General features: G+C 40.3%; 2 protein-coding genes across 12 annotated transcripts in view; one reads left to right on the plus strand and one right to left on the minus strand.

Annotated features, from left to right (window-relative positions):
• Window positions 1-342: 342 nt before the first annotated feature.
• Window positions 343-18,400, plus strand: katnb1 (katanin p80 (WD repeat containing) subunit B 1). Its single transcript, XM_030161544.1, has 20 exons — window positions 343-505; window positions 1,805-1,962; window positions 3,900-4,030; window positions 5,496-5,613; window positions 5,997-6,097; window positions 6,211-6,252; window positions 6,416-6,499; window positions 7,749-7,864; window positions 8,116-8,187; window positions 8,265-8,415; window positions 9,856-10,046; window positions 11,313-11,461; window positions 11,881-11,931; window positions 12,952-13,013; window positions 13,147-13,362; window positions 13,489-13,638; window positions 13,929-14,005; window positions 14,881-14,955; window positions 15,261-15,377; window positions 17,647-18,400. Exons 2-20 carry the CDS (start codon window positions 1,920-1,922, stop codon window positions 17,786-17,788), a joined length of 2,088 nt encoding a protein of 695 aa, XP_030017404.1. The 5' UTR covers window positions 343-505; window positions 1,805-1,919; the 3' UTR covers window positions 17,789-18,400.
• A 775-nt stretch (window positions 18,401-19,175) lies between these two features.
• The window catches only part of kifc3 (kinesin family member C3), a 67,595-nt gene continuing 64,277 nt past the window's right edge, over window positions 19,176-22,493 (minus strand). For 10 of the 11 annotated variants that reach the window (XM_030161490.1, XM_030161489.1, XM_030161488.1 and 7 more), the window contains 2 exons: window positions 22,242-22,288; window positions 19,176-20,144 (listed from right to left, as the gene is read on the minus strand). In XM_030161490.1, the coding sequence (XP_030017350.1) occupies window positions 20,136-20,144; window positions 22,242-22,288 (56 nt within the window). In that variant the 3' untranslated portion in view covers window positions 19,176-20,135. The remainder of the gene's footprint in view (window positions 20,145-22,241; window positions 22,289-22,493) is intronic. The other variant, XM_030161492.1, reaches the window with a different exon arrangement.

A 22,493-nucleotide genomic window follows, 5' to 3' on the forward strand; every position in this document is an offset into this window, starting at 1 on the left:
TGTCTGTCTGTCTGTCTGTCTGTCTGTCTGTGTGTCTGTCTGTGTGTCTGTCTGTCTGTCTGTCTGTCTGTCTGTGTGTCTGTCTGTGTGCAAGATAACTCAAAAAGTTATGGACAGATTTGGATGAAAATTTCAGGAAATGTTGATACTGACACAAGGAACTAATGATTAAATTTTGGTGGTGATGGTGGGGGGGAGGGGGGGTACTGCGGAGGTCTGTGCTCTCTGAGTGCTTTTCTAGTTTCGCATGTTTTTATGGTACAGTCTATTCTATGTTCGACCACCAGGGGCGCTGAAGGCAGCACTGTGCTTTACACTCAACGGTCTGCCGGAAATTGTGTAAAAGAAGAAGACGTGTTGCCTGTGGTCCAGTTGCTTAGCTGCAGCTCAGCAGGTAACCAGACTGTCAACAAGTTGTCATCGGCCGCGGTCAGATTAGCTTTAGAAGCGTTAAACTTGAACCTCTCCGGCCACTCCGATGGGTCACGGCGGCAGACATTCAGAGGTAAAGTCACCGCCAAGTGTTTGGGCTCGGAAACACTTTAGTCCAACACACCAGCCCTGCTAATTGACTGTATAAGAGACTAGTTAGCTAACCTTAACTAGCGTCCGTTTAGGTGAGTTTACCAGCCGAGCTCAAGTCTTAGCAGCTAACTCAAAACAATGTTAGTGAACACAGAGTTATATGGGTATAAATGACTAGGTTTAATGGCTTTGGACCCTGTGTTTGGCAGTTAGCTGACCTGGTGTCTAATTAGCTTACTTGTGTTAGGTAGCTTACTAATAACACTATTAGCTAAGTTGGCTAACGAAACTGTTTTTAAACTTTACGTTGTTGCTGTTTCACAGTTTTCTGTGTCCATCACATTCCCTTACCTGACCAGGAAATGCAGTTATATAGCCCAGTCATATGTGTCACAGTTTATTTAATTTCTAGCTGCTACGTTTCCTTGATTAGGAAAAAAATCAAGCAAATTAATAATAGAATTTCAATACATATAAATGCTTTATAATTATGATAACACCGGTTAATAATCTGTGTTGAAATATCAGCAGCAGCTACTCTATTTGAAAGTGGAAATGAGCAGGATAATTGTCATTAGATTGAAAACGTTTTAATGTCCACTGAAAAACAAGTTGTGGCATTGCAAGGACATATATAAGTACAGTAGATAAACAAATTAACTTTTAAGGTGAGAATTTCCCAGAGGGGACAGGAATATACACACTGTACACACAAACAATAGGTGTGAAAATCATGTTCAGTAATACATTTGACAACACATTTGAGAACATCATTTTAGTGTCACTACACCTCCAATGTACATTAGAGCTGAAAATGAATTTCATACATCAACCTAAAAATTACTAACATTTTTTTTAGATGCACATTAATCTTTGTCACATTTGAAAATATATTGAGTATTTTGAGGATCATCTGAAGCAGAGAGAATTTACAACCAATGCTGTCTTTACTTTAGCTGTCAGTGCAGGGTTATTCCTGTACCTGAAGACAAAATTAAGAGACAGTTTGTTACCTCCGCCAAGGAGGTTATGTTTTTGCCTGCATTGGTTTGTCTGTCTGTTTGGCTGTCCGTGTGCAAGATAACTCAAAAAGTTATGGACGGATTTGGATGAAAATTTCAGGAAATGTTGATAGTGGCAAAAAGAACAAATGATTAGATTTTGGTGGTGATTGGGGGGGGGGCAGGCACTGATCGGCTCTGCTCTCTCCAAGTGCTTCTAGTTGGTTATAGATTAAACAGCAGTGGTTGAAGTGAACACAGACTTTGTGTCTCTGCAGGTGAAGAATATTAAGATTAATTGAGGAGCTGATGTCCGACCCTGGTGTTCCTGCATTAACATCAGCAGCATCAGAGGAATTCACATAAAGCAGCCGCTCCGTCAGGGTGACCACAATGGCTGCGGCCAGCACCACCACCAAGATTTCATGGAGACTCCGTGAGTAAAAACCTTGTTTTTCCTCTTAACGTCTATTTCAGATTTGAATAAAAATGCTCATATACTGACAAAACAGAGCTCTGTTTTCAGTCTGATGTACAGTGTGCCTACACCAAACCAAAGCAAAAACAGCCTCATCACAATAACTGTGCTCATGAAATATTTTAAATCCTTTTCCATGTGTGCTCCATCCTTATGATCTTTACACATCCATAAGCTTCAAAGTGTAAGGAATATTTGTGTACTATTGTAAATATTTAATACTCTCCTTCTTTTCTAGTATCATCCGGTATCTTAGAAGAATACTATATCCTGTACTGAAGGTGTATTTACTCTATAGCAAGATCTGTGGCGCTCTGTTTATGTTTTTATTCAGGACTAATGAAGTATATGGAGTAGAGCATCAGGATTCTGCATAGTCCCATGAATTTAATAAAAGTTTGTCTGTCAATAAATGGATCACTGTGTAAAAATCCTAGTCCAACATTAGGTTTGTTGCAGTGGCGATTTCTCAAAGACTGGAAGGGAAGCTTGGCTTCCCCTAAAATTACGAAAATTAAGTGGTTAAATATCTACGGTTGTGTTGACATTTCATTGACTCCAAATGTGTTAGAACACATTCATCTCAAAGACGAGCTCGTTCAGAATCAGTTTTATCACAAATCAACGGACTCGATGTTGTTCACTTCTCATACATTCCCGTTGCACTGTTTTCTCATACGATCTATGGTCAACGCATTTGCCCGTAGACGCTCAGCATTCATGCACTTCAATCGGACTGAGTGGAACAGTTTTTTTCATTGCCTCAAAACTGGACAGTAATTGGATAAATGTCATGATGTTGTCCCACCCCTGGATGCTTGGCATCTCTGGGGGTGAATGGAGCTGTGGGCAGAGCTCGGCTGGGCTGGACGCTGGGCTTCCATGTGTGACTGAAGGATCAATCAAATTTAATCAAATTTTATTTGTATATTGCCAAATCGTAACAAAAGTTATCTCATGACACTTTACATATAGAGTTGGTCAAAACCAGACTCTTAAGGCAAAGGTGGATCAGTGGAAAGGCTGAATCTGGTTTGACTGACAGCTGTTTTCAGATCTACTCCTTCACTTGACAGAGTTCAGTTTAATACCGTCGCGCATTCTGCTGTGAAATCAAGAGAGAAACCACTACGAAATTATTTGTTCATTTCTTGCACTGGAAATAAAACACACTCATTGTACTTCCTTGTTTCAATTTAGCATAATTTCAACGTTTTCTTGTTTACTTGGTACGATAAGGTCACTGACCATTTTGTTAAAAAGGGACAGAGGGCCAAATTTATGTTTAAATAACTTGACTTTTTTTTTTATGTAAGCTGACAATGAGCTTCCCCTCTCTGAAAGATGAGAAGCTGCCACTGGTTTGTTGGGTTAGTAAAGTTCTAATGACCACATGTATCCCTTTCTCAGTATCTGTATTTAGATCCAATCTGGATATATGTGAAGTATGAGCAGTAAAAACAAAAGTTTCAGGAAAAAACAACTTCTATAAACTAAAGTGGTCATACTTAGTGTGACCTCCCTTTAAACTTTTAAACATGTCTCTGATCCTTCTTTTCAGACAATATTAGATTTATTACATTCATTTTCTGGTGTTTTATTCCAGGTTTCATTCAACACATGTCAGATGTTTCTAACCGTTTGTGCTGCTTCTTATCATGGGGTCAGAGGTCCAACTAAATAGTGACTTTAACCTTTAAGTTTTTTGTGTGTCTTTTAAGGCTGTGACCATATTTCCTGTATTTTCTTGTTGTATCTGAACAAAAGAGACTGTGCAATAAATATGTATATGTTCACCTCAGTCATTTTAAAAGAACAAAGCTAAAGGTGGACTCAGATTTTTGCACATCTAAGCTCACATCTAAACTCGCCCTTCATGTGTTTGTTTCTCGCAGATGAGTTCGAGGCTCACACTAGTAACGTCTCCTGTTTAGCTCTGGGGAAAGGCTCCGGCCGCCTGCTGGCCACCGGAGGGGAGGACTGCAGGGTCAACATCTGGGCGATCAACAAAGCCAACTGTGTCATGGTAAGTACTTATCTACTCACCACGTTTAGTTTTGTTTCAGGTTCAGACTCATTTTGTATTTAGCATTATCATACATCATTATAACTAAACATTTACTGTAATCCAAACTACTGATATGTAAAGCTAGGATGGAAAAAGGAACAAGAAAAAAAAAATCCTTACCTCCCTTATTAACATAATCAAAGAATTCCCTTGAAACAGAATGTTAGTACATAAAAGTTAACATTAGTACATATTTATTAGCATGTTTTTCATCTGTTGAACTAAATGGAAGCTAATGGCAAGTCATGTTTATTTTAATATTAGATGCTAATGTTAATGCTCTTTTAATTTATGCAAAGAAATATATGACAAAACCAGATCATTTTTAATTGGACTAAATGGAAGAACATTCAAAGCAGAGTGTAATGAGGTCATGATGTGGAGTATTTGCTATAAAATAAAAAGTTCAAAATAAGTCAAGGCCTCCTTTTTCTACGCAAATATTTTCACATAGGTGCTGGTGTCACCGTTTTATCCTGAGTCCTGATCCTCTCAGTCAGTCTGGCGATCACATGTTGGCCACGTCTTAACCTCAGAGCCACCTGGCAGTCAGATAGGCCTGTCTGAACCAGAACAACGGTGTTACGTCTGTCTTTCTGATGAAATTGGGCCTCCGAAGCAGATATTAAAATGTTCTCATCCTAATTGGAATCTTCCTTAACTCTTTAGCCTGAACAGAGTTCTGGTCCAACTTTGTTTTCTTTATCAGATGCTGTGAGGAAATAGAACTGAAATGTAAGTTTAACCCAGTGTTGACTGATTTCACAATAGAGACTTAAAAGCTTCTGTGAATGTCAAAAACATCCATTTGTTTGTCAGTGTAACATCACCAGAAATAATTCATTACTTTGAATTTTGTGAAACTTCCAACTGCAAATAACTGAGGGCCTTTTATTCAATATATCTCCAATTTGCACATATTTCTGTTGCACACTATTTTTTTAATATATGTCTGTATTGTGTTGTTTCTAACTGTAAATGCACTGTTGCTGGCAGAGACCACCTGCAATTTCATTTCACTACCTGTGTAATGACAATAAATTCTATTCTATTCAATTCTATTCTGTTCTCTCCTCCTCCTTCTCTTCTCTTCTCTTCTCTTCTCTTCTCTTCTCTTCTCTTCTCTTCTCTTCTCTTCTCTTCTCTTCTCTTCTCTTCTCTTCTCTTCTCTCCAGGTCATTGTTTTTTTTGGCAGTTTTTCTAGGTTCAACTGGACTCATTTTGCCAAACGAGTCCAGCTGAACCTACACAAACTACCAAGAAAAATGTGTTGAACAGTTTAAATTTCTGCAGCCCTGTCTGGTTCAGTTCTGCTGGGTCGGTACTGTGTGTTGTGATACTTCACTAATAACTAGATCTTGGTTACAGATTAAGACTTCTATTAGAATATCCTGAATGCGTGTGTTGTTTGTTTACTCCTCAGAGTCTGACGGGTCACAAAAACCCAGTGGAGTGTGTCCAGATCAATACGTCCGAGGAGCAGGTCGTCACCGGGTCACAGTCCGGATCCATACGAGTCTGGGACCTTGAGGCTGCGAAAAGTGAGACCCAGTCTGTTGAGGCTTTCTCTGCACAGTCACTGCCACAATTAGTCATTTATATCAAGACTGATATCACAGAGGTCTCTAGTCTATTACTGGTGAATTGTAGAGATTGTTTCATTTAACCCATACAGACCCAGTGCTACTTTTGTAACCCTAATCCTAATCCTAACCCTAACCCAACATCACCTCTCAAATTCAATGAACATTGGCAGGAGGGTAATTAACTTTTTAAGTAGTATTGGAAACAGAGCCTTTATTTGATGTAAATCCATCGTCTGTTTCTAGTCTACAGTTAATTTCATGACTGAAGATGAAATGCAGTCATTCATCTTCCTGTAGAAATGGGAGTGTAACCTGCTCATCAAGTGTGTGTTCTTCAGTTTTAAGGACTCTGATGGGACACAAAGCCAACATCACCAGCCTGGGCTTCCATCCATTCGGAGACTTTATCGCCTCAAGTTCCATGGACACGAACATTAAGGTGTGTTTGTACACTAATGTACACCTGAGCCTGTCTACCTCAGAGGTTATAATGTGTGCTGTTTATTTGTGTGTGTATTGTTGTAACTCTAAATCCTGTTTTGTATACTGCAGCTGTGGGATGTACGGAGGAAAGGCTATGTGTTTAGGTGTAAGGTCAGTATTTAAATGGGCTTATTTTGCTGTTCAGATGTGGATTTTGGTCACATTGTACCATCTCGCTGGTTAGGAGGAGTTTTTCTATCACTTTTCAACATAATTTCAGTCATAATTCTAATACAAAAAGTGTTTAAGAGGATTTGTTGGTTTTTGTTTGCAGGGTCATACGCAGGCTGTACGGAGTCTGGCCTTCAGTCCAGACGGGAAGTGGTTGGCCTCGGCCAGCGACGACTGCACCATCAAGGTGAAAACTGAACCCATTAGATAGTTTCTGATTTCCATCTGGTTAATCTTGTTCTGTTGAGGTAGAATTTAAACTTTAAACACTGAAGTAGCAGAGTTCAGACACTGCAGTATTCTCTAATTAATTAATTTTGTTGTCGGCTCAAGAAAACACAGTCCGTCTCCTTAGGATAATAGTTTAATTTCAGGAAAATGTTTTGAGAAATAAAATGTTGTTTACAACTTGTTTAGTGGCATTTTGACAACTCTGTCAACTGGTGTGAGCTGAAAATGTCATATCAAAGCTCATCTCATGATAAAGTATGTTAAATTACCATGAGAAATCTGCCTTTATTTGTCACCTGAATGAACCCATTTTCACATGAACATTATATAATTAACTAGTGATCTTAAAATACTACCATTAAGACATAATTTCCAGCATGGCCATTCATGACTGATCCTTTTCATCAACATACAGGTGTGGAATATTTTGCTTTCTCCCTGCCTTCCCATCCACCTCCATTTGAGAAGAGTGGATCAGTGTAAAACTCTGTGGCAGTTATAGTAGTGGGACATTCCCCACAGTAGAAAAATGTTAATCTGCTTACTGAGGCACTGCGGAGCTGGACACTGATTATAGAAACATTCACAGAACACAGAGTGAGCTGCAACATCTGAATGTTTTTGTGCAGTCACATCATTTTTTCTGATTTTCTACAACTGCATCATTTATTGGTTAGTTACTTTATTAATTTTTGTTTCTTTATAAGTGTAAGTACTAGGAGTGTGTATTGGCAAGAATCTGGTGACACAAAATGTTACAATATATCATGATACTGTTAAAAAGGCAATTTTTTTTTTTTTTTTAATTTTTTTTTTAAGATTATTTCCTGGAAGAATTGAATTACACCAGAATTATGTACAAGTACTAAACACATTTTTATTTAATCAGAACAGGATCTAATGCTATATCACAACATTTTTCAAATTCTCCTAGTTTCCAAAGGAACTAACATCTGCCTCTCAGACATTAAAAAGTGGTTTTAGGATGCTTCAAATAACCATTTTTTAATAAAACAGTGTTAAATCATAGTAAATAGGGTATAAACAATATAGAAAACCAAAAAAACAAAAATGAACCTCCGCCATATCTGCATTTGAATAAATACCTAAAAATATCTATACAGTACTTTTTAATATTGATACAGTATCATGAAGTGAAATAGTTTTCGCTGTTGGTTTTGCTGAGCTACCCTCTTGTCCGTCAGCTGTGGGACCTGACTCAGGGGAAGACGATTACGGAATTCAAGTCTCACACAGCAGCCGTCAACATCGTCCAGTTCCACCCCAACGAGTACCTGCTGGCCTCGGGCAGCTCCGACAGGTACCACCGCTGACTCTTACACATCATTTAGAGCGCGGGTGTCAAACATACGGCCTGTGAGCCAAACCTGGCAAATGCCAAAATTACACTGAAGATGTTAACAATTTGGTTTTTTTTTTTAGTTCAGGTTCCACATTCAGAACAGTTCAATCTCAAATATCACTGTTCAGTAGTTAGTCTGTTTTAAATGTGTGTAGTTTTTATTGTGTGTGTTGTTAATTACCTTTTTGTTTTTATTCCATGTGCCCCAGAACCATCAAGTTGTGGGATCTGGAGAAGTTTACCATGATCGGCTCGTTGGAGGGAAACACCAGTCCCGTCAGGTGTGCGCAGTCACAGTATTAGTAGTATAATGAGCAGTCTGTTGCTGGACAGTGACCTTTGACCCCTGTGGTTTCAGGTGTGTACTCTTCAGCCCAGACGGCAGTTGTCTGTACAGTGGGGCCACAGACTCCCTGAGGGTGTACGGCTGGGAACCGGACCGCTGCTTTGACACGGTGTCGGTGGGTTGGGGCAATGTCTCGGACCTGTCCATCTGCAGCCAGCAGCTGGTGAGTAACCGGGTCTGGATATGTGCTGGACTTTTAGACCAGGATTCTGCTGTTCTATTCTGATCCTTATGTGGAACACAAAAATACAGCACTGTGTAAAGTCCATCTGAAGCTTTGTTGCTTTTCAGGCCTGAAATGAGCATATATGGATGTTTCTATGAAATTGGGTTTATTTTGGTACCTGGCACTTTTCCAGCTTTTTAAACTCAATAATAAGAGAAATGTAGACATATTTCCCCTCAGGATGTACCTAATGGTGACCTCAGATAAATGCAAAAAAATTATACTCTTGCTCTGAGCCATCCCATAATTAATCAATTTCTAATAAAAATATTAGGTCCAAAAATAGGACCCAAATATAGACATTAAATCTCCCTAGGTGTCAGTGCATTAGATGTGAAAACATGTGTGTAAATGGTCTTCTATAGACTCTAAATAAAGACACTGTGTTAAATGTGTTGATCCTAGTGGTTTTTCTAATCCACACATGTGGGTTTTTCATCAGTCTCATTCCAGGTTTGGTGTGGAACCCATCGTGTCCACTGGTGTTACATGTGGAACCTGAACATTTAAACACAAATAAATGCTGAATGACTTTTCAACAGCGGTCATTTTTGTTAAACACTCTGCTTTGAATAATTAGTTCAATTTCCAAAATATATCTGTGAGAGAATAAAAAGATATTTTTAAAAAAAAATAGTGCATCATTTTCATGTTCTTTTGACCGTGGTACATGCAGATTTTTGTATTAAATATAATATAAAACAATATAAAAATGTGTTTTATCTGAAAAAAAGCTTCTCTTTTATCTCAGTAAATATTTCTTTTTAAAATAGACCCAAAGTGCTTCTAAACTTGCTTCATAACATCAGTCTACATCTGGTTTGAATTTTTAGCCCCATGTCCTGTTTTTTGGACCAGTTTCAGAGAAGCACCCAAATATATTTATTTCTCCTTCTGTTTTGAGGGATGAGTTTAGATGTGACACGACTGAGGACACTGCACACACCTGTCTCTAAAACCAGACGGAGCAGAACTCATCAATCAATCAAATTTTATTTATATAGCGCCAAATCATAACAAAAGTTATCTCATGACACTTTACATATAGAGTTGGTCAAAACCAGACTCTTGTGGCCTTTTTTCTACTGTTGAGATGTTAGTGTTTTATGTTACCTTAAGAATGGACACACTGTTGCATGGATTCATGATGTAGAGTCACATGACGGGTATGTATGTCCTTGTAAATAAAAAGCCTGTGTTTGCTTTAGTAAACAGTTATGTAACAACAGAACCAACAGAAGAGAAAGTTGTACAGATAAGCTGCATTTCCACTTCAGGAGCCGACAAAAACAGCACAGAACATGTTTAGACCGTTTCAACCTGAAGCCGCTGTTAGAACTTGACTTGAAGATGTACGCGTCGCTGTCCTTTTCCCAGATCAGCGTTTCACACCAGCTCTCCACCGTCTCGTCTTACGTGGTCGACCTGAAGAAGGTGAAGAAGACCGGCGGCTCCGTGATCCAGGGCATCATTCAGGACAATCAGCCGCTCACAGACCCCAAGGATCCGAAAGGAGCCGCTCTGAGAAGGAGCTACGAACGACCCACAACCACCTGCAGCGCACAGAGGTACACTACATGGACGAAAGTATGTGGACACATTGAATCCAGGTGTTTCTTTTCTAACAGGGGTCTGGGATACAAAGCAATAATGATTAATGTCAGAATATAGTTTTATATTATGGGATAAATATCATTGCATTGGTTAGTTTGGGTTAAATTGTTATCTTTGTTTCCAAAATGCCTCAGAGATGGTTTGGACTTGACCCATAAAGACCCAGCGCTACTTCTACGTCACTTCCCAATTGAAATTTTCTCTATATCTAACCTTTCTTAAGTGATTTATCATCATTTACTTATAATATTATCCTCTGTATTTTGTACTTTATCTGTATAAATCATGTATTTTCCTATTTTTAATTTACTGATCATGAAAATGTTCATAAAAGCTCAGATTAAAATTGGGTTATTATATCAAAAACAGAGAAAACTGCAGAAGAATTGTCTTTTTTAGTCCAATCTGTCATTAACTGAACATAAACCCAGTGTGTCCATCCACTGTCATTGATCCAACTCTATGGGTTTTACTGGTGAATCAGTGTTGTAGAAGATGACGGTGTTTCCATGGTAACTATGGAGCCTCTGAACGTCCAAATGGGTCATATCTGATGACCATGAAAAGATGAAGAACTGTATTTTATACCAGTTATTGACATGGATTGATAGGATTAGTGGATCAACAGGTGTTAAACAGTTTATATCAGTAGATGGTTTTGGTCGGTGGTGAATGTTTGGGTTTTTATGGGTTAATTTCTCTCAGCATTGTTTTTTTGGGTTTTTTTTTGTTTGCTTTTTTTAAATCCATGACTATGATTTTAAATGTTCTACCTCTAAATTCCTAAGATATTTTTTGTGCACTAACTAAATAATAATTTTCTACCACAACTAACCATCTACTTTGTTCATATCTCACTTTGAGGAAATATTGCTGTTTCTAAACTATATGGACATAAATATTGGGACACATCATGTCTACAGCTGTAAGATGTCCTGTTCATGAGGATCGGACACAGAAACATCAGTATTTCCTTAAAGTTTGACATTAGTCATTATCGTTTCGTGTCCCAGACCCCTGTTAGAAAAGAAACGCCTGAATTCAACGTGTCTGAATACTTTTGTCCATATATTGTACATTCACCGTCCCTCTGACAGTGATGGACAGGCAGAAATAATCAGTGCAGATCTGTAGAAGCAGGAAACACTGCTTGGGTTCTTCTTATAGAGACCAGCTCTATGTAACTAAATAAAACTCGTCATGTGTTTGAACGTCATCAGGGTGAAGCAGAGTTCAGACAGCGACCGGCGGAGCCCTGAAGGTGAGAGGCGGAGTCCCAGTGAGGACGAGGGGGACGAGAAGGTGTCTTCAGCAGAGATCCACAATGCAGAGGACTACAAGGAGATCTTCCAGCCAAAGAATGCCATCTGTACGTCCACGTCACAGCAGCAGTTATTGGGATTCAGGGTTTAATTTTAGTTTGAATTCTCTAAGATCAGACTGATGCTGAAGCTAAAAGGTCTTATCTGACTTTTTTTTTTTTGGTCATAATTTTCATCATTTTTTTCTGTAAATTCTGTAAAATGGAGTTGAAGTTGGTGTGTATGAGACATTTTCATACCTAGTACATGTTCTTACCTTTAAGACTGTTGACCATAGAAAACTATTTATTTTTAAATATTTCCAAACAGTGCTTAGGTCAGACTGGGTTAAGAGAGTTTTTATGTTTCTTATTTTTATTCTTTGTAATTCTAGATTTTTCCACTTAAACTCATTTTGTGGTTGTGATTTTGATTGAGTAGCTTTTTTTTCTTCATTCATTGGTGACTCAGTTCCTCTTATTTCCAGCTCGTACGCCTCCCAAGATGTCGGAGCCATTTCCTGCTCCACCAGAGGACGGTGAGCACATCCCAGAATATGGATTCATTCACCAATAATAGTCCTATTTCTTCCTGTTTACAGCACACATAATTTAATTACTAACATTTGCAGTGTATTATATAGAATAGAAGAGCCTTTATTATTATCGTGCTACTCCAGTTAGTGCAAGAATATTAACAAAACACCAGTACTACAGAAATAAGAACAGAATGAATATAAAATAACAAAAACTAAAAATAAGAAGACAAAAGAATACAAAGTTTTACAAAGTAACATCAGAATAGAGCTAAATAGAATGAAAAATAAACAATGTGTTACGCACGAATACCCCTCGGCCAGAATAGACAGACAGACAGACAAAACAATTACAATACCCCTCTGACCAGAGTTGGCTGAGTGGTAAAAATGGACAAAATATGAATAGATTTATTGTATTTACTGTATTAACAGTGACAATATGCATATCATGAACAATATTAACAGTATGTATACCTATGAACCCAAGTCTGAACAAAAAGAATGCACTTATATTTTGATAAATACTGCATTGTTATTGTATGTATCTTTATTTAGATGGGACAGTGCACATTAATGAACACATTTATACATTCTATTTCAGTATAAACATGTAAATATGCCAGAGTTAGCATCTGTGCTAATTTTCATCCGCAGTCCCCACTTACTAAATAAATAACAGTGATCCGTGGAATAAGTGCAGTACAGAGCAAGACAGTGCAGTACATTACAAAACAGCACAGTTCAATACACTACAATATAGTACAAAACAACATTTGTGCTTGTGTGTCAAGGACTAAAATAAACATTCAGCTGTCCCTTTTAAGTGCTAGTGCAGAACAGAAGATTATTGCACAACTTACTGCACATAAAGGATCAGAATGATGTTTCATGTTTTATTAATATTGGAAAAACATCTTTAAAAGTACCTTATTCTAATTTTTTTTGCACAATTATAATTATTTTTGCAGCCACTTTTCAAATGTAGTCACTCTCCTCTTCCTGTTTTCTTCTTCCTTTCAGAGTCGATCGTGGGGATCAGCCACCAGCTCAAGGACATCGCTCCATTTCCTGAGAAGCCACAGGTCAGAGAATCCACTCAGCTGAAGAGCTCTGTGTAGAACGACAACAGTCATATTAAAGATGTCTGGAAGCTCAGAGAAGCCCACATACACTGGGCTGTGACGTGTCTGACCTCATTTCACCTCCATGTTTCAGATTCCTCCTCTGGCCTCGTCCACTCCCGTCCAGAGGGTGGAGCCCACAGTGGTCTCGTGTGCAAAGCGCCCGGCCGTGGGGGAGGGGGCGCCCACCGCCTGGCCCCCGCCTCAGCCTGCAGTCAGCACCGCCAAAGCTAAACCCCAACACCACCCCAAAATCATCCTGAGCACCAGGAACGAGCCCATCGGACTCAACGTGGCCGACTTCCTGCCTGTCAGTACCAACATTCACTTCTGATCAAATTTAACACGACCTTGACGCCGTTCGGTCATGACTGACAACCTGCCAGGTGTGCACTTATTTATCCTCCGCTGCTGCTTGTGTTTGTCCTCGTCTCAGTCTTCATACAACAACCGACCCGGAGCGCTGAGCGACGAGGAGGCTCTGTCCCAGATCAGGAAGGGCCACGACACCATGTGTGTCATGTTGAGCAGCCGACACAAGAACCTGGAGACGGTCCGGTCCGTGTGGGCCAGAGAGGACATCAAGGTAAGAGTCAGACCGGAGACGTTTGTCTGTGCGGATGTGCACGGAATCAGGTTTAATGATGACACTCAGGAAAACGCTGTGGGTCGTTGAGTTCAGCCACTGTTACAGATGACAGGTTGAAATGTCTTTATTTAGACACAGATCAAATCTGTAGTTGAGTTTCACATGTGACAGATGTCAGATGTTCATACATGTGGAACAGTCAGTCTACACTTGATCATTAGTTTGTAGTTTAATTAACTGATGATGTCATTTCCTTCCTCCCTGACCTCCATGTTTCTTCTGAGCAGAAGGCTCTGGACACAGCCGTGTCCATGAACGACCTGGCAATCGTCGTGGACTTACTCAACATCATCAACCTTCAGCCGTGAGTCTCACACACTCACACACACACACACACACACACACACAAATTCTGACGCTCATTCTCTTGGCTGCTCTTGCTTACTCTCTTTTTCCCTCTCTCACTTCCACTTTCACTCACTCTGTCTTGATCTCTTGCACTCTCTCGCCCTGTCTTGCTCTCACTCTCGCACACTCTCGCTCTCACTTGCCCTCTTGCACACTCATTCTCGCATACTCTCTCACCCTCTCTTGCTCACATGCTCTCACTCACCCTCTCTCGCCCTCACGCCCTCTCTCTTGCTCACTCGCTCTCACACACACTTGCTCTTGCTCGCCCTCTTGCACACTCACTCTCTTGCTCTCTCTCGTCCTCTCTCCCTCTCTTGCTCTCATCCTCTCGCCTCACTCACCCTCTCGCTCTCTCTCTCTCACCCCACTCACCCTCTCGCTCGCTCTCTCGCACACACTTGCTCTTGCTTCCCCTCTTGCACACTCACCCTTGCTGTCACCCTCTCTTGCTCTCACACCCTCTCTCTTGCTCACTCACTCTCTCGCACACACTTGCTCTCGCTCGCCCTCTTGCACACTCACTTTCTCGCTCGGTCTCACTCGCCCTCTTGCTCTCTCACGCACACTTGCTCTCGCTCGTCCTTGCTCTCTCCCCCTCTTGACCTCACTCACTCTCACTCGCCCTCTCTCACCCTCTTGCTCTGTCTCACTCGCCTTCTCGCTCCCACGCCCTCTAATGCTCACTTGCACACTCACTCACCCTCTCTCTTTCACTCACCCTCTCGCTCTCACTCACCCTCTCTCACCTCTGTGTTGGTTCAGCCCAGATTAATCCCAACAACAGGATCTAAAATCTTTAACCATTTTGACCTTGGTGTCTCATTTCAGGTCGCTATGGAAACTGGACCTGTGTACTACAATCCTTCCTCAGATCGACAAACTGCTGCAAAGTAAATATGAGAGGTGAGACTCTAACCCAACACCATTTCCTTTCAGACAGTAACAGGTTTAAACAGAACTGACACAGTTTTGAACTGGTTGAATCAGTTCTAATACATTCTGTTTCTGTCTGAATGTGAATCCAACACCAGGGTCAGTTCTATGAGGGAATGGACTCAAACTTATTTTACTTTTAGACATCAAGATATTTTAATTGGAATTCATTTCTTGCAATACTTGCATAATTAATGTTATTGTCATGTAAAACTGTTATTGCAGTGTGTCCATAGTGTTTCCATGCCTGCGTGTGTGTGTGTGTGTTTCCTCAGTTACATGCAGACCGGCTGTACGTCTCTGAAACTCATCATGAAACACTTCTGGATACTCATCTCAGACACGCTGAAGGCGACGCCGTCTGTCGGAGTCGACATCACACGGGAAGAAAGGTGATCTGCTGTGTGATATAACTAATGTTAAATTATGTAATCAGAGTCATAGTGTACAGTCAGGTCCACAAGTACTGGGACACTGGCAAAAAGGTTGTAACTCTTTTTGTACATCAGCAAAACACCTAAAACTGGTGCTAATTCCTACATGGTAAATGCCTTAAAGCAGTATATGACTTTCATCACAATTTTTTTTTCCAAATGTGTCAAACCCCAGTCCTATCCTAATTCTCTCTAATCTATCAGTTTGTCTGTTCTTCTGCACCTGAGTCACTTCCATTACAGTGAACACCTTCATAGATGACTCCATCATAAACACAGTCCGATTGTTTACAGAACAAACCCAAACAGCACTCAGGCCTTTTCAGAAATGTTGTCGTGAAGTGCATTGTGGGAATGGTGACCATGTGAAAGCGGCTTCTCATAGATTCAGTAAGAAAACAATCCAGATGTCTCCACTGTAAACTCCTCCAGTCCACCAGGGTTGTTTTCCAGAGTGAGTCTAGTCCAGTGGTTCCCAGCCTTTTTTGGCTCATGACTCCATTTTAACATCACAAATTTCTGGCGACCCCAGACATTCAAACCATTTTTTTTCCTAAAATTAATTTGTTTTTGATCATGTAATAGTTTCCTATACTATGTTTCAAATACAGGTTAATTTCAGAGGACATTTAGTCTATATAATGTATATTTTTCTGGACAGAGGCAGAAAAGCCAGGTGTAGATTACTGCACAAAGGGAGAATTTGATTTTCCTTGGTCAGGATATGTAAAGCTTTATTTATATAGCACTTTTTAAAACAACATGTTACAAAGTGCTTCACATAAAGGGGAGATAGATCAAATCAAATCAAATTTTAAGCCAATTTACAGAAACCCAACAGAATCCTCCAGGAGCAAACACTTATGACTGGTGACAGTGGTGAGGAGAAAACTTCCCTTTAACAGGCAGAAACCTCAAGCAGACCCAGACTCCTGAAGGATGGCCGTCTGCCTATGTACAGTCAGTCCAGCTTGGATTTACAAGGCTGACAGTCAATACTGAACAAACAGGAACTCAAACTATGAATTATGAAAGAGCTGCAGCATCTGAAACTGACCACAATGAACATTTGACAAATAAACAGAACCACAGTGCTGCATTTTCACACTCAGTTTGTCATGTCTTTTATGGATTGGGATTGTCTCTCTCAACTCACCATATATTTTCTATTTGTAAGGTTTTTTTGGTTTTTTTTTTAATCAATTACTAGAAATTTCAGGCGACCCCATTTGAATTCCAGGCGACCCCACGGTTGAAAAACACTGGTCTAGTCGGTGGATGGAGGTAAAGGACACATTTGGGTTCAACACTCACCAACAGACAAACTACTGCTGCAGGGAACTCACATTCCCACAATGCACTTTGTGACAAAATTCCCGAAAAGGCCCGAGTGCCATTTGGGTTTGTTCTGTAAACAAGAAGACTGTGTTTATGATGGAGTCATCTACGAAAGTGTTCATTGTAAGGGAAGTGATTCAGGTGCAGAAGAACGAAAAGACTAATGGATTAGAGAGAATTAGGATCTGACTGGGGTTGGACACATTTGAACAAAAAATTGTAATCGAAGTCATAAGCTGCTTTAAATCAAACCTCACATCACCTCTTTATGACTTCATTTCTGCTCCTCTGTGCTGTTGTTTGAGGTTTCGTTCGTTTCCCTCACGAGCCCCTTTTCCACCAAAATTTCCAGGAATTTATTTACCTGGTAAAAGAATTCTTGATGATCTGGACAATCTATTCAGGCTGATGACGGATGTGAGTGGTAAAAGAAACTGCACTACAGTCCCAGTCCAGTAGGTGGTGGTAAGAGGAAGCTTAAGGCCAAACAAGTACGATGAAGCTGTCAACGGCGTCATCATCATTTGTGCAAAACGATAACTCCAGGATGGACGACCCTCAAGTTGTTGTGTCATCCCTTGTGTTTTCCGTATGATCTGTGCAGAACGCTGCACATGTGTTCCACCAATCAGTGTTATTCAGCACATTGCCCCGCCCCTCAAGATTTCTGGGGAATCTGAAGAGTCCCACCCCCCCACTAAGAGTTTTTTCTAGAGAAAGTTTGAGGTCAAGGAAAGGTTTTGGTCGGTGGAAATGTAGAATCCAGGTAGATGATGAAAGTTCCTGTGGTGGAAAAGTGGCTCTGAACAGGAGACTAGACTCTGTTAGATGTCTGAACTGTTGTCTGTTTGCTCTGAAACTGAACTGTTCCTGTCTGGGTTTGTTCCAGACATCAGAAATGCAGAACCTGCTGCAAACAGCTCAAGAACCTCAGCAATGTAGTGAAGAACAAGGCAGCGCAGGTCGGTCGTCACGGAAGCGCCTTCAAAGAGCTGCAGCTACTCATGGGTCCACTGGACGACTTGCTCTGAGACTGAAGATGACCACGTTCGACCGCCACCCGGAGGATTCCGTTTGTACCAGGACCTGATCTGCCGGACAGAGAGGATGGACAGGACGTCACCTGAAACATCTAGAAATGCTCATTCCAAGCTTCGTTTCCTAGGTTTTCGACAAATCCTCGGACTCATCAGAGCAAAGACACGTTCACGAAGCATTATTTAAAGATGAACTCTGAAGGCATTTGACCAGAATCAGGAGGATCTTTGACGTGCCTGTTAAAAAGCTGATTTCTAAAGCTTTCACGACGCAGATAAAACGACTGACAATAAAACCAGACAAAAGGAGACCAACCAAGTTCTGTTTAACCCATAAAAACTGCACTACTAGGTTCGTTATTTTCACATGTAGAGAAATTGGTCAATATACAAACATGAAGAAGGGGGTCATCTGTTTGGAGCCCCCACCTGCCTGAACCCGTGGTCCCAGGACGTTAAACTACCGATGAAATCAAGTTCAACAAACCACTGACTGATGACACCTTTTAGGATCGATGTTTTTCTACAGTCTGTACTTTTCTCAAACCTAGATTCACTATTTTAATGTTCGAAATGTTTATTTAAATAAAGTTGTACATGTTGGGATTTGAGGCTTTTTTTCTGTTTACCAGCAGAGGGCAGTACTGAGCCAATCAGAACCACTTCATTGGACTGATGGAGAGAAAAGATGACAAATAAGGTTTTATTGAAGTTGTCTCTGGTTTAAATTCTATAATCTGTACAGTTTGGTTTGAACTCCAGTTAATGGAGCCTGAGAAAGAGTCACTGGAATCTGAAACCAGTAGAAATGTTCATTCTGTCACAACTTTATACACTGGCTCTAATACTACCAGTACTACTACCAGTACTACTTCCACCACCACTACTACTGCCAGTACTTCTACCACCACTACCATACTACCACTAACCCTACCACAATTTTGTTTTGTGCGTTTTGACACCTGGTGAAACTTCAAAAAGCAGCAACATGGTAAAAAAAAAAAAGATTAAAATAAGAATACATACATACCTACATACATACATAAATGCATAAAACAATACATTTGAGGAAGAAAATGTCAGAGGGACTTCACTGTGGAGGACTTTGGAATTTAAAAAAAAAAAATAGACGTTAATTTTTTTGTCCATCTGTGATGCAGTAGTTTTAGATATTTTTCATTTAAAATTATTTAGACTATTAGAGATTATACTAGATTATTTAAACTAAAAGTTACCATTTGAGTCCGTTTCAGATGGCATTTAGACCTTTACAATTATGTGGAGTATTTGTCAGAAACTTGTGTGGTTCAACAGTTATGAATCCAAAAGTGGTCCATCTGTGATGCCCTTGACCACGCCCAGTAAACAACCACAGAGGACGTTTGGATGTTGTTTTGTGGCGTTTATTAGAAAGGGAATACAAAAAAAAAAAAAAAACAGTAGAAATCTACAGACACAGAGCAAGCAGACGGACCGATCATCAGGTCAACAACACAGCAGCTTTATCGCACTTCTACGCATTCCTGTTACTACAACACACAATGAAACGGCCGACTTCTCCCGCGTCACATTGAACTCAGCACCAGCTACAGGAGGCTCCTTCGCTCTGAGGTCAAAGGTCAAGTGAGGACAGCAGGGGCAACATCGACAGGATGAATGAAGGTCTGAGTCAGATGAGCTTCATCAGCTCTGAGCGAACGAACAAACATCCACAGGAAAAAAAAAAAAAAGGATCGTGTTTCCTTGTATTGCTCGCATCCTATTGGATAGTTCAGTGTCTGCGGAGTACCCTGATTGGATGGAGAAGGACCGTGGGGGATTCAGGTCCAGTCAAAGACATTAGATGTTAAAAGTTAGAAGATTAAATTCAGAAACAGTCCTTTCAACGTCTGAACTACACGGTGAAGTTCTTCCACAGATCGGAATCCTCAAAAAAAGAAAAATAAAATTTGAGTTTAAAGCATGTCAAACACATAAATATAGAACCATATGATGCATATATTATAATCAACCACATCTCGATTTGTGGGTTAGAAAATTATCTAGAAGTTTTAAAGTGCAACTTTACAGAGAAAATAAAAATAAAAACAGGAGGAATACTGTGATTGGAAAAGCATATACTGAAAAGACGGCGTGGGTTCACTTCAGTCCAGATTCCAGGGGTCAAAGTTCATCATCACAGCAAAAAGACACTAAAATGTCTTTCGGTTTGTGTTTTCTGCTGATTCACACCCCATAAAAAAAGTTCCCATGAGTCTCTGCTTCTTAGTTCTGGTCGGGAGGCGGGAGGTGCTGGGCCACACCCCCTGGACGTCCCGCGGCGTCGCTCAGGCCGTCAGCTTCAGTCGTCCTGCAGAGAAACGCAGAGAATTAAGGGGTCAGAGGTCATGTGATCTGAGGCGCCGTCTGACCATGTCCACACTGAACAAATGTGAGAATGTCCACAGAGAGGACACACAGAGGACACACAGGACAAGTCTCTACGTCTGATACGGTCAACAAAACAGCGTCTGTAATGGATTCATCTAATTGGTCGGTGGGCGGAGTCTATCCAGGTGACATGTTTCCTCTTTAGGAAACAAACGCTTGTGACAGAGGAGGCTTTTTTAATCAGTGTATCATTCGTTCTTTTCATATTCAATTGAGAATCCACAATCGGAAAATGAAAAAAAAAAAAGACTCATTTCATTATTCATGTACGAAATCAAAAGTAAAAAAAAAAAAAAAAAAAAGAAAAGTTGTTTTTCATTCTTTCAATTGTACACACAAATTAAAAATTGGAAATAAGCAAATGGACCAAATGTGGGGTTTCATGTTGACATGTTTTATATCTGATTTGGTATGGGTCAGTGTATCTGTTGGTAATTGGATTTTCTTTTCAGAAAAAAAAGAAAAACTAGTGGTTAATTGATTTTCGCTTTAAAATAGAAGAGTTATAATTGAATCTCAATGCGTTTGTTTTAAAATTTGGTTTATCTGTTTTGATGCTGAAAAAGAAACACTGATTTTCGTTTTCCTCTTTCTAATAAAAATAAGTTACTACTGACAGAAATGGAAAAATGGACCAAAAACACCCGTTTTTTTTCATTTTCTGAGACCGGATGTTGTCTATTTCAAGGAAAGAGCGCTAATGCCTCAGTCACAAAGATTCTTACAAACGATGGGTTAATTAAATTTAGAGGTTAAAAAATTTAAAATCATAGTCATGGATAATAACAAAAAACAAAATCAATGTTGAGAGAAATTCAGTAAAAAACAGGCATTTTGGAAACAAAGACAACAATTTAAATAAACTAAACTAACCAATGCAATGATATTCACCCCAATATAAAACTCTATTATTATTGTGTTGTATCCCAGACCCCCGTCAGAAAAGTATTCTCCCGTTGTAGCTGATGAAATAAAAATGTATGTGCATTTTGAACCCTGTAAAAATAACAAAACTAAAGGTGACCATAGACGTCTACATAATCCTGTATGTTCTACACACGTAGTGAAATAAACATTAGTTACTGCTCATGGGTTAGTGTGATACTTACACTGATTAAAGGTCCATTTATAATAAATGTCAGCTGAGTAGGAGTGTTTTGGTCTTTTTTTTTTTTTGTTCACAATAGTCTCTAAAATTCCTCTGATACTCAGGTCATGTGATGAAGATCATGTGACCGCCCATAGCATTGATATTATGGTAATAATTATCACCCATCCTTAGCTGGAAACACAGTTCTGACGGGACATTTTAGAGACAATCTGACAGATTAGTGTTGCTAAATGAAGCACATTTTTACTTTTAAATTCATTTTTGCTTTACTTGGACCATAAGGGATTATCCAAAACAAGGAGCTACTTTATACTGAAATACATGTTGGAATGGCAATCAAAGTTCGCTCTCTGATGGGACATAACTGTGTTTTGACCCTTATGAGAATATTTTCTATACTTTCTATGGAATCTCAGATGAGCTAAAGGGAAATGACCCATGGACCATCGCTAATGTGAACCAGCTGTAACGTATGTAAACCCTCCTGTGTGGACACAACATTTTCACATTTATCCCATCAATGTGGACACGGAGTTAGAAAATCCCACAATCCTCAGCTCATCCGGCTCATCAGCGGACGCCCAGCAGACCACAGAGCAGCACAACATGAGCGAAGAGAGGGGAGGTTTTAGGGTGGGGGGGAGGGGGGTCACAAGGTTCATCCAGACACCAACTCACTCACTCACACCCTGGCACTGTGCGGGCCCTGAGCACGGCCCTGCAGGCACACAAAGCTGTTCAGTTAAGGGGGGGGGGGGGGGGGGGGGGGGGGGGTGTTAGATGAGTGGAGAGGGATAAAGAGGGAGGGGGGGGGGGGGGTTGACCAGGTCACACATGTGGGGCGCCATGCCATGCTGAGCACTTCCATGCCAAGCTGTCCACCAATCCGCATACAGCCCCACCTACCTGCCCACCGTCCCCCACCAATGGGCTGGCTCTGTCTACCTGTCTGTCTGTGAACCAACCAATCAGACCACAGAATGAGGACACACAGGAAGAAGAGGAGCGGCCAAGACTGGCTTTAACCAGTGAAGAGTCTGTTAAGATTAGCAGAGCTGGGGTCGTTTCTCAAACACTGAGGTGTCTGTTACCGGTAATATTTCCAATTTGACAATAAGAACATCACATTACAGTATACAGTCAGGGAAAAAATTATTA

Source organism: Sphaeramia orbicularis, chromosome 3 (assembly GCF_902148855.1).
Source record: "Sphaeramia orbicularis chromosome 3, fSphaOr1.1, whole genome shotgun sequence".
In the NCBI taxonomy this organism is placed as follows: domain Eukaryota; kingdom Metazoa; phylum Chordata; class Actinopteri; order Kurtiformes; family Apogonidae; genus Sphaeramia; species Sphaeramia orbicularis.

Coding starts and splice junctions, on each gene's coding strand:
- katnb1 (XM_030161544.1), top strand. CDS start 1,920: ATGGCTGCGGCCAGCACCACCACCAAGATTTCATGGAGACTCC. Junction 13,363..13,488: donor ACGTGGCCGACTTCCTGCCT/GTCAGTACCAAC, acceptor TCCTCGTCTCAG/TCTTCATACAACAACCGACC. Junction 14,956..15,260: donor CTGCAAAGTAAATATGAGAG/GTGAGACTCTAA, acceptor GTGTTTCCTCAG/TTACATGCAGACCGGCTGTA.